Source organism: Ptychodera flava, chromosome 6 (assembly GCF_041260155.1).
Source record: "Ptychodera flava strain L36383 chromosome 6, AS_Pfla_20210202, whole genome shotgun sequence".
NCBI classification, from domain to species: Eukaryota; Metazoa; Hemichordata; class Enteropneusta; family Ptychoderidae; genus Ptychodera; species Ptychodera flava.
Genome location: NC_091933.1, coordinates 12,148,879 through 12,160,707, shown reverse-complemented (window position 1 = coordinate 12,160,707; position 11,829 = coordinate 12,148,879). Strand labels below are relative to the sequence as shown.

At 39.4% G+C, this 11,829-nt stretch overlaps 1 protein-coding gene across 1 annotated transcript in view; it reads right to left on the bottom strand.

Annotated features, from left to right (window-relative positions):
• The window catches only part of LOC139134849 (ATP-binding cassette sub-family C member 9-like), a 23,784-nt gene extending 12,370 nt beyond the window's left edge, over positions 1 to 11,414 (bottom strand). The window contains exons 1-14 of the mRNA XM_070701912.1: positions 10,601 to 11,414; positions 9,957 to 10,199; positions 9,075 to 9,278; positions 8,166 to 8,318; positions 7,246 to 7,401; positions 6,590 to 6,724; positions 5,868 to 6,030; positions 4,370 to 4,410; positions 3,813 to 4,097; positions 2,673 to 2,852; positions 2,276 to 2,354; positions 1,843 to 1,948; positions 1,041 to 1,139; positions 40 to 205 (exon numbers count right to left, since the gene is read on the bottom strand). Coding sequence (XP_070558013.1) covers positions 40 to 205; positions 1,041 to 1,139; positions 1,843 to 1,948; positions 2,276 to 2,354; positions 2,673 to 2,852; positions 3,813 to 4,097; positions 4,370 to 4,410; positions 5,868 to 6,030; positions 6,590 to 6,724; positions 7,246 to 7,401; positions 8,166 to 8,318; positions 9,075 to 9,278; positions 9,957 to 10,199; positions 10,601 to 11,206 — 2,616 coding nt within the window. The 5' untranslated portion in view covers positions 11,207 to 11,414. The remainder of the gene's footprint in view (positions 1 to 39; positions 206 to 1,040; positions 1,140 to 1,842; positions 1,949 to 2,275; positions 2,355 to 2,672; positions 2,853 to 3,812; positions 4,098 to 4,369; positions 4,411 to 5,867; positions 6,031 to 6,589; positions 6,725 to 7,245; positions 7,402 to 8,165; positions 8,319 to 9,074; positions 9,279 to 9,956; positions 10,200 to 10,600) is intronic.
• Between the last annotated feature and the right edge of the window lie 415 nt (positions 11,415 to 11,829).

The following is an 11,829-nucleotide window of genomic DNA, read 5'->3' as shown; positions in this document are numbered from 1 at the left end:
TCGGTGTGCAAAGTTAACAACTATACATGACGTGCTCACCAACATGATGATATCTGCTTTGCTGTACATCGCTCTTGCTATGCTGACTCGTTGTTTCTGTCCTCCGCTGAGGTTGATGCCTTTCTCTCCAATCTCCGTCTTATCGCCGCCAGGCAGATAATCGATGTCGGGTTGCAACGCGCATGCGTTGATAATTTCTTGGTACCTTTTTGAATGAATATGTTTCCATTTGTAGCAATAAAGGTTGAGCCGACAGGGGGTATATTTTTCCTAGCAAATAATGTCATCTTGTGACAGTTTCCATCTTTCACTACTACCAATATTACATAAATTATCGCTACAAGATTAATATGATCACGCCATACCATACGGAATGGCAGTAAATACTTGGTAACATTCTATAAGACAACGGAAATATCCAAATGGGTGAACGCTTACGTACATATGATATTCCACATTAGCCTAGAGCTTACTTTACAATTGCTTTGTGTGGTAGTTTTGTAGCATGGTAGCGTTGAACATACAATATAGAAATAACGGGCGACGCGCTGACCATTAACGTTTATTTGTGGGCAAGGGCGAGAGGAAAGCCAAAAATTAACGGACGAGGCTTGCCGAGCCCGTTAATTTGGCTTTCCTCGAGCCCGCGCCTATAAATAAACGTTACTGGTCAAAGCGGAGTTTGTTATTTCCATTATATTATCAGCGAACCCAAGAAAACCGTCAAAATTTCCGAAAATTTCAGGAGCGAACGACAACTGGGCCCCAGAAACTGAGCAATACGCGACGCACTGTCACGCGCGCTGTAAAAAATTGGCTAATCCGGAGATGTTTTCAGAAAAAAAGTGTCTCAACTTGACCTACAAGTGCTCTATTTTATTTTGTGATTGATTATGATTTACGTTTGAGCTGTAAAGTTACGATACTTTGAGTTGTTAATCTTATTATTCATATTCACGTATTTGTTGTCAGTACGTGGTTCAGCTCGACCAATCAAAATGCGACGGGCAGGGCATGGTAATATAATTTGCGTTATTTACCTTGAATGATCATACGGTTCTCCGAATAAAATATTGTTTCTCAGACTAGCGTTCTGCAACCAGGCTTTTTGTGCTCCGTATGCAACTGTGCTTTTCTTTCTGTAAAAAATTGTACATATTTACTAATAATAACATAAATAATTTATCGCTATATTTATTCCTAGGACATTTTTAGACTTTTAACATTTAAAGAGGCCTGGATATTGTCCTTGTTAAATATTTAGACCATACGCACAAATGCACAACTCTGTGCATTTCCTTCGTATAACATACAACATTGCAACTTATATGAAGGCATTTTAATGGACAATGATGGTTTTGCATCATCAGGGACATAGCCCGTGGCCTCGCCTGAGTTACGGTATACGCTACGCTTTAACCGTGATCGAGAGGTCCTACATGACTACCGGGGACAGTGTTAATGTAGGTTAAGGGGAAAGTATGATTCGTTACTTTTGAATATGTGACATTCCTAAAACATCTATTTCCACCACAATATTTTGAAGAACTAAGTGGAGGGACAGTTACTGACGGTTTTCTCTTTAATGCAACCATATTTATTAAATGTCTTCAAATACTGCCTTATGTGATCAACCGAAGACAGCATAGTATAGTAGTAGTACCGAGCTCAGTCTTATTAGAGCATTAAATGAATCAGTCAACACCACGTGAGATATCAATTTCATGACGTCATGGATCTTCTTTTCACTTCGTCATGGTAATTGATGTGGTGTTAACAAATCGATGCAATTTGAATTAATATTTAGTTTAAGGAAAGTTTAACGACATCCAATGTTCTCACCGATTAAACTGAACGGTGCCAGAAACCGTGGTCATCTCTCCCAGCAATGCAGACAACAGAGATGACTTACCAGAGCCTACTAGACCCACAATCATCGTTAACTTGCCTGAAATATAACGAAATGAATCAATAAATCAATCAATCAATCAATCAATCAATCAAATTCCATCGATCGATGTATTGATCAATATATAAATTACCTAGAAAAATATATAATTCTGATTAATATCACTCAGTCAGCTTTTCTAACGTTACAAATATTAAAATGAAGTTAGAGAAAAATGAAATCTACCCGAGGTCTATGTAAGCTCTTTTATCATGATCGTGTGTTTGCATTGTCTTGTGTTCCCATGACCTCACGCGAAGGACCCTCACCTCCTTGAGGAGACCTTTCTCACACACAACGCAAAGCACAATAATAAAGATATCTTACCAACAGGGATATCCAAGTTAATATCTGATAACACAGGTACATGGTTTGTCATGTCCCACGTGTACGAGCCATTGCGTATCTGATGATGGAGAGAAAACCGACCTCGTTAAAATTCAAACAATTCCGATAGGGATATGTTGCAGTCATTAATTCGTGGAATCAGAAATGAAAAGAACAAGGTCCCGGCAAATCTAGGAAAAACAATGGCAATTTCTGTAAGGCTGAAAGATGGTAACAATGCTGTGATATGAAAAGAGTGGATGGATTTTGCACTCAAAACATTTTTTCTCAGCACAACTGCTGAATGTAGAATCTAAAGTGGCGTATATCAAACAGTTTTGGCGACAATTTCATTGGATCTCATACTGTATGATTATGATGCTTATAGACCGCTCACCATTATCGCGACGTCATCAAAAACATTGGCTGTTGAGGGAGCATGCCGATTATCAACCAGCGATGTTTCTTGTTCAAACGAACCATACGCCTTAACCTCATTGGACAGCAACTTTGTCTTGTCCGTGGCATTGTCTTCGTCATCCGTCAAATCAAAGTCTTCTTGGTCGATCGAATTCAGCTGGAAAGTGAACAGCAATTGCCATATGCACTACTCCGACGATGTGAAAGCGACTACTAAATACATTTAAAGGGAGAGGGGTCGTCAGCATTGTGCTCAAAGGCTGTATAGGACCCATAAGACCAATGTAAACAATGTGCCCAAGAAACGTTGGCGAATGCTGACAGTTAAAACGTGTTTGTCATAAAACACATCGTGAAATGTAAATGTTGCGGCTATTTTGACATGCTGAATCTAGATATCGTGCATGAAATGCATTGTTTTCGAATGAGAAAGTCGCTGGCGGGTGAAGTTGCGACGACCCCTCCATCTCCATCCATTCTCCATCCATTCTACGCTCACTGAATACGTCAACTGTAAGTGCATTGTGACGTTTTGTTGAAGAGTTTGGAAGTCTTTGCTGTACGGTGGTAGAGAAGAGGGCACCAGTGTTTAGCACGGGTGACCAATGATCACCTACACTGAAGTTTTTATTCAAAATATTCATAATAGTCCGATAAATTCTTCGAAAGAATATAAATGATAGAGATATAGGAAGACCACGGTGACTGCCGAAAGTGATGACAAGAATCTACGAGTTAAAAACGTACGAATCATAATTGGTCAAATAAGCAACTTGCACCGGGAACCGAAAATAACAAAACCAGTAAGCTTAGCATCTGTAGTTTTCATAGAATTCGACGACACTTGTCAGTCCGGAAACCTCCTGTGTTTATTTGTTCATTTCATTTACATCCGTATTATGGTGTGAATGAATGAAATGCAACACACTGACACTGAAACTGCTCCAAGTTAAATCTTGTCCAGTCTACGCTGCGAACTCAAGTTCACGGTGTATGTCAATAGGTTAACCAAACCGAGTGTAAGAAGATGCATCTGTAGCTGTTGTTACTCTCTTAGACTTTAACGTTGGTGTCGCTATTTACTACATTTCGCCCAGAAAGACCTGCATTTTTGTACCTTTGCTTTCTCCACCGAGTCTATTGAATCTTCTTGAGCACTGATTTCTGCAGTTGAGTCGATGTCAACCGACCTGAACGGCGTTCTGCCATCGTTTTCCTCGACTTCGCTGGCCACGAAGAACCGTTGCAATCTGGAGAGACTGACGACAGCGTTGACGGTGTAACCGATCGTCATCGGAAGTATCATCAAAGGTATCACAAGTTGTTGGAAGAGCGCAAGCGCAGAAAACGTTACGTCCGGTGTGAGTGGGGTTGGACTGACGGCTGAATACACTGAAAATGACTATTAGAGAAAGGAAAAAGTTTGGAGAGACTTTAAGTCAGTTGTTTGCTCCAAAAGGGGGACAGAGTGGTCAGCAAGGGCATGTACAAAACATATTGACCGTTCATTATAAATATAGAACATGATACCACACCATTCTTGCCATTCTTGGAAGTACATATACGATAAGTTTACAATAATTGAGTTCAATCAACACATCCAAATTGGCGTTTTTCATTTTAATATCAGTGATCAGTATTATTTCTGTGGAACGAATAAATGCCACTACTTACTATAAGCGTCATCACAACCGGCGTAGCCATGGTTATAATCACTGTTACAAAGAAATAAATAAGTTCAGTCCAGCAACAAAAATAAATTGTCATCGGTGAATATCAACCACAATTGTAATAAAATGCACCCATAAATGTAATATCGCCCATAAATGTAACAAAAATCAACCATAAATGTAATAAAAAACCAACCACAAATGTAATAAATGGTAACCACAAATGTAATAAAAAAATCACCCATAAATGTAATACTTGTCAACCATAAATGTAATAAATCTATTTTGTCGTTGAAATTGAGGAATTAGCCCTTAAATATTGATCTATGTAATAAGGAAAGCAACTCCACACATTATTCATTTCTTAATTGTTTGCGTTTAGTGTGTTTTGCATATTTGAAAGTGTATTTTACGTTTCCCTGTTTTGTGTACAGAACTTATTTGACCATGGCTAGACACAGCTGTAATCTGAACGTTAGTGCAGTTTCTACTCCAGAGTGGGGAAGACTGTATAACACTACGATCCTTTAACGCCGTTTTTCGAAAATTGCCGTACTTTCTTAATCAATCGCCTCAAATTCGTCTTCATTGGATAAATTGTGTGGAATAATCGATAGATTGTCTGTATTCCTATGTTGTCCCACTTGAAGTTTGTTCCTTCACTAGGGATGCCAGGATGTCTAATTTTGTTCTACTGTGTTCAAGGTAGTGTTCGTATTGTTTTTTACTAGATTGAAATAAATGTTCTCGTCAACATGTTTTGTGTCGTAAGTTTCTGTTATAAGGTTTTATATTTCTCTGTTATTTGTTCTGAGTCATCTGTCATAAACTTTGTGTGGTATCACTGGTTGACGAGTTATTTTGACGCTTCCTTATTATGTAATTATCAGTGTCTAGAACTGCTGTTCCACTTCCATTATCTAACGGTTTGATCAGTACCTCGCCGTTTTCTGATAGCGTTCTCAAAGTATTCTATTCTGTGTTTCGGAAAGAAAACCTAGTTTCAGGAAAGTATGCAATAACATTACACTAGTCTTATTAAAGTTATTATTTACTCAGGGCATTGATAAACAAATGATCACATATGCAAGTTCAAGTTTATTACATTTGTGGTTGCGGGTTGTTACATTAATGGTTGACTATTTTATTACATTTGTGGTTGATTTTATTACAATTGTGGTTGATATTACATTTGTGGACATTATTACATTTGTGGAGGTTACATAGCTGAGGGTCTGAATTCGTGTTGAAAATACAATAAGGTTTGGAGTAAGCCGATCGGCTCACCCTGAACATGTTCGAAACGGTACATTTAAACTCCGGGATAATATTGTGACATTGTCTCGAGTGTGAAGGGGAGGTTAATATTAATTATTCTCGACTCTTCAATCGTGTTTGTAGCATAAACGGTCGACAGAATGAGTATATGCTCGGGAAGTAAGTTCATGTAAGGCTGTGAAAGCATAGCATTTCTGAGTGAAACACGGACACTTTATACGTACAGGTAACAGCCATTAGGCCACCGAAGTTTAACATCTTTCGAACTTCAAGCTTTCGTACAGCTTCGATGGCAGCGCAAAACAGTTCCTCCCAGCCGTACAGCTTCAGCAACTTTATGCCTTGGAGGAGTTCGTTGCATTTCTTCAGACGCTCGTCGGCGTGTTTCTATGACAGAAAACATGGACAATGCAAAAATACCACCGTGACGTAATTCATTTCCAGATTACAATTCATAATAAAGGACCATGAAGAGATGTTTTTGAGGAAGTCTTATAAACTTTATTAGGGACTATAGCTGAAACTTTTAAAGGGAGGAGGTCGTCGGAACTCTGCTCAAAGGTTGCCAGGGACTACTGCGACCGATGTAAACACTGTATCTAGGGTACGTTGGTGATTGATGAAAGTTAAAACATGTTAACTTTGTTAATAATGAATATCGTAAGATTAAAATGTTGAGGCTATGTTGACGTGATTGTATCTAGATATCGTGCATGAAATACATTGTTTGTAACAAGAACACATGCGCAGTTCCGAGTATAACGAGAATTGAATTTTGTAACGGATCAAGAGGAAAATCCGTGAAAAGTTATTGCTAATGAAATTTTAAATAAGTTCCAGATGCATGTTTCCTTCCATTTGCAAGTTTATTCGATTATCTGAACAAACACTGCTATTTTTATGAATGACGATATCCTGGTTTTTTGTATGATATGGCGGTTCTTACCAGTACTTGCCTCTGAGCTTTTGACATGGCTGTACCCACCATCATCTGTAGTGGTGTTGTGATCAGGAACACTGAAGCACCGATGAGGGCGGCATACCCAAGTTTGGAGTAGAGCAAAAAGAGAAGCAGTACAACCTGAAGATAATAGGGAACTGTTTTGAGACAACTGAATACTATCTTATTATAATGTAAAATGCTTTCTTTGTAGCAAACTTCAGCATCACATGATTACCCTTGACATTGAACAACAGTCCCTCAACTAACGTCTGTTAAAGACTATATCCCCACTCTTTCCCTCTTACCCTCACCTTCTTGTTCTCAAACAGATAGGAACGCCCCTTATTACATGTTGCTCACATGTAGCAACCGTATTGTTTTATTTTTGCAGTAATATCTAATCCTGATATAAAATAGGTAAGTTCTTAAGGTTTACTTGGAACATTGTTGGAGCCGAGTCTGTTTTAGCACCATATCCATGCACTTGTTTAATTATGTGACTGATGCAATGACGAGTGTACAATGTATATGTGGGCTTATGTGTATGTGTAGGAGTCTTCAGTCCGTCTGAGTAAAAATAATAAAAATAATGATACTCCCCTCTTGTTCATAAGTTCACCTCTTCTAGTTCATTAATTTTCTGGAAATTTGGAACGTACCTGGGTTGGTACAAGCCATAAATGGTGTGCGTATACATAAAAGAGATGGACGGACAAGGCATCGACCGACATGTGGTTGGTGATCTGTCCCATCGTCCTCTCGCCCCCTGTTATGGTCCAGCTGGCCAACCGCAATGACTTTTCATAGACGTGACACTGCGGCAGAAGAAAATGGTCAATGATTTGTTGGTTGGTTTGGGCAGCTGGAAATCAGACCTCTTCAGTTTTTGTCTTTAAGGAAGTCAAGTTAACATAATTTATTCTTACTGAAGTTCACAATAATCACGAACAATCAAATGCTTGAAAACTGTCTATGTTTTTTTAGTATGAAGGTTTTGTCACCGTAAAATGAAATTTGAGTCGGGACATAAGATTAAATTAAAGGGAAACGGTCGTCGAAACTGCGCATGTGCGAGTTTCTTGTTTACAAACAATATATTTCGTGCACGATATCTTGATGCACCTCATCATCATAGCTGCAACATTTAAATTATATGATTTAGATTATGACAGACATGTTTTAACTTTCATCAATCACCATCGTATCGTACCTTGGATACAGTGTTTACATTGGTCGCATTGGTCCCATACGACCTTTGAGTGCAGTTCCGACGACTGTAGCCCTTCAACATAACTAATGTGGAACCATCAGATTTTCATTTCGCCACTTCTCGTCGGGAGTTAAGATGTCAAACGTTCATTTTAACTGAGCAGTATTGTAATTGGGGAGTGAATTGACAGGGCGTCTGACAATTTTCGGGAGTCTCAACGTACTTTAGTGTAAAAAATATTAGAAGTTCAAATTGCGTTGTCTCTGTGGCCACCTGTGTCACTGTGGTTCCTTCTCAGTTCCGACATCGTTGCCCTTGTACAAGTCAGTTTGACAGAAAACTGACTTTGTGAATGCTTATAGAAATTACCTGTAGGGATGTTCGGAAGTGAACACTGTTGATCATCATGACGTACACTCCATACTGGAAGGTTAGAGACTTGAAGACGACAGCCAAGAAAATAACGACTACCATGACGAAACCATTGCGGAAGAATTCATACACTGTCACATATCGAGAAATCTATTGGAGAGAACGTTAGCGTCGGTTAGTTCAACCCATCTCCTTCGAAGACCCGCCGATCAAACCAACCATCCCGGTAACTGCAAAGAAGGCCGGCTGTGAGGCATAGCACTTTGTGGCACAACTCGGTTGGTCTGTAAAGGTTGTGATCTTTTACTGAGATTCAGACCAAGCTACTCAAAATGACCATCCATTATTTACATCAAACAACGACAACAATGTCTATACAATATCTATGACAGATTAAACTAATGCATCATTCTTCAGTGTCATATTTCGTTTTGGAAAACATTTGTCATGCGATGATATCAAGACCACTGATGCATGCACTAGGAATCAATGACGGAACGCCTGATACCATCGAGTATCACGAAAAAAAACATTGGCAATTGAAAATATATAGGATACCTAATATATACAAATACATACCAATGTAACAAATTATATAAAACAAACTTACCGACAACATCAAAATCATAGAATGAGTATATATACCTTATCACCATTAACGCGGTTGATAATTACAGAATAAAAAGGTCTAAAAACCATAACATAATATTATTCTCTGAAGTAAGGATTGAGAAAATGATTTGAAGATCAACTTTGCATTTTCAGATTACCTGAAACACTACTTATTAATGACCAATAGCTCCTGGCTACGACTAAGAAGATCATTACTACGTTGCGGGTCACGTTCATGTGAATCAAATTTCACATATAATTTCCCCATCCACTCAATTACCCATTCGGACTCACATCTATGTCGTCATCTTCGTCGTCGTTCGTTCCATAATACACCTCAGTGGCATAGGTAATGATGACGCCGATACCGAGTGGACCGACGAGTCCGAAGAAAACACTCATGAGCTGCAACGCCCCGGAGTGGACATGACTTCTTCTGTAGGCCGTACATTGCGTCCTGAATAAGGATGGTATGACGTTCTTCTTGGCAGCCCTCTCCTGTACAAGTTAATAATTGAATAAATAAATCGAGCGAATGACACGAAATATAATGTACATGTAGTAAAAATCATTATCTGCTGTCGCCGCACAAAATATTCGAACTGAAACAGGTAAAAGTAGCTTTCTCAGCTTACTTGCTCATTCACTCCCTTACTCATTTACCCAGTTGATTATCATGTCACTAGCTAGCTAGCTAGCTAGCTAGCTGGCTACCTGTTCATACCTACCACCTACCCATGACCAGTTACCTACCTACCTACCTACCTACCACCTACTACCTACCTACCTACCTACCTACATACATACATACATACATACATACACACACACACTTACTCACTTACTTACTTACTTACTTACTTACTTAATTACTTACTTACTTAATTACTTACTTGCTTGTTTGCTTGCTTGCTTGCTTGCTTAAAGACTGACTGACTGACTGACTAACTTATGAATAACTAAGCAACTTACTTAGCTTTTGACTATTCATATTAACTAGGACTGCTTACATGGTTTATCAGTGAGAGAAAAAAATAACTACTCAAGACTAAGCGTAACGAAAAGAGAGTCGTGCACAACCCTAGCGGCAAAGGTTTGAACAAGTGATCTTTGACAAAGTCTACGATATACACAACACGTCATTCCTAATCGATATAGCCTTTGCAGTCACCGTACCCTCTCTTTCCCGTACGCCTCAAGGAATCTCTTGTACTGGTACCCAGCGCTGTGCTCATCGGACATTGACCCCAGATCGTCCATTTCTAACGGACGCTTGTACCCGAGTGCAAACAACCAGTTCAGCCAGTTAAACGTCATCCGGGTGAACAAACTCGAGTAGTTGTGTGTAAATGTAAGATTCGTCTTTAGCAAATCGCCCGGCACTTCGTCCTCGCTCTCGTTACAGCAACATCGCAGTACCTGTAGGGAAAGCATGGAGAAAGCATAATTCAATCGGCAAATTTTTCATTCGATTTCTGATTCACAACTTTTGAGGTTGTAGCTACACAGTGATTGTATGTGGTCGTATACTTCAGCTATCTCGGTGTTCCATTCTCAATAATTCTCTAATGCAACTCGAGTGAAATATCCGCTGCCATCTGATATTAAACAGATGATAATCATGATCGATTGACAAATTGGAGATTTAATTACACAGCTCCTTTCATAGACAGTATTTTTGCTAGAGTGATGATCAATAAAAGCAAAACAAATAAACAAACAAATAAACAAATAAATCAAATTAACAAATAAACAAATGAAAAATAATATGACAAAGCCAATAATCGGACTTAGGCCTAATACACATTCATTCAATTCACCTTTTTTCTAATGAGATTGACTTCAATCGCAAAGAAAAAACAGTAGACGATTATGAGAAGTACAGTGACGTCAAACCGGAGAATATCAACACCGGTAGCTTCATCATGGACAAGGTTGATTAAGACCAAAATTTTGGATCCAAGGGCAAGCACCCAGTACAGGATCAATAACCATACTAAGGTCGGTCTTCTCCAGTATTCGGCGTAATGATAGTATATCGCAAATAATATACAACTTAGCAAAGCTAGCGACGGAGGTATGTAAAGATGGGGACGCGTCGGTCCACTTCGTGTTACGTCGGTCAGTATTCCCTCCCCGACCCATGCTAGCAAGACGATGAAGGCAACAATGAATATGACGTGTCTCAGGTCATGCCCCGGGTACACCAGTAATGTCCTGGATTTGAAGTGGCGCAGACTGGTGCAGCATCCAATAACGACAAGGACGACGGACGCGACGACCAGAAAGAAAAGATGGACGCAGGCATCGACAAGGTTGACGAAACACGAGTTGTGCAGAGTGCGGTCGACGTCCCATTTAAAATCAATGAAATCCGTTAAATTGGCACCACAGAACCATTGCAGACTTTCGTCCTCACTAGCCATGACCTACGCTTTCTGACGGTGAGTACAACAGATCGCTAGTGCTGAAAAACCTCCTCGGGTTTAGATACCTGGCGAAACATCTGCAGGACCTTATGACATGGTCAGGGTCTTCTTGATTTTCACCAACGTAGCACACAGTGATACAAACGTAATGTACCACCGAAGCAGCAGCCGACTCTTCGAAGCCGACCAGCGTCCCGGTTGAGAACTGAGATTGTTTATAGTCAGATAATTTATCAAAGTTATCAGCCAAATCAATCAAATTCTTTACTCCTGCTGTCTTGTTTAAACTTAAGTACAGTCTGTAAATTTTTAACCTTGAATTGTTTGGTCGGTATACGAACTTCATGATGGTGGGCGGCTGTGATTGATGAAAAGCCAGTAAATATTGGTGGCTATCAAGCAAAAATTAGTTTGCAATTTTCAGAGCTGGCGTAGCATGGATGAAGTCGTCATTAAATGAAAGTTGTGAATCTTTAACTAAGACCGTTATTCTTTGTGGTGGATACGTCATTGGTGACACCGGCTGATATCGTGTTGACCTTATTCAAAGGTCATATATTGTCTCAAGGTGTGACATTTAGCCACCAAAATTCTGTTCGGATTAACCTCTAGACTGCAGC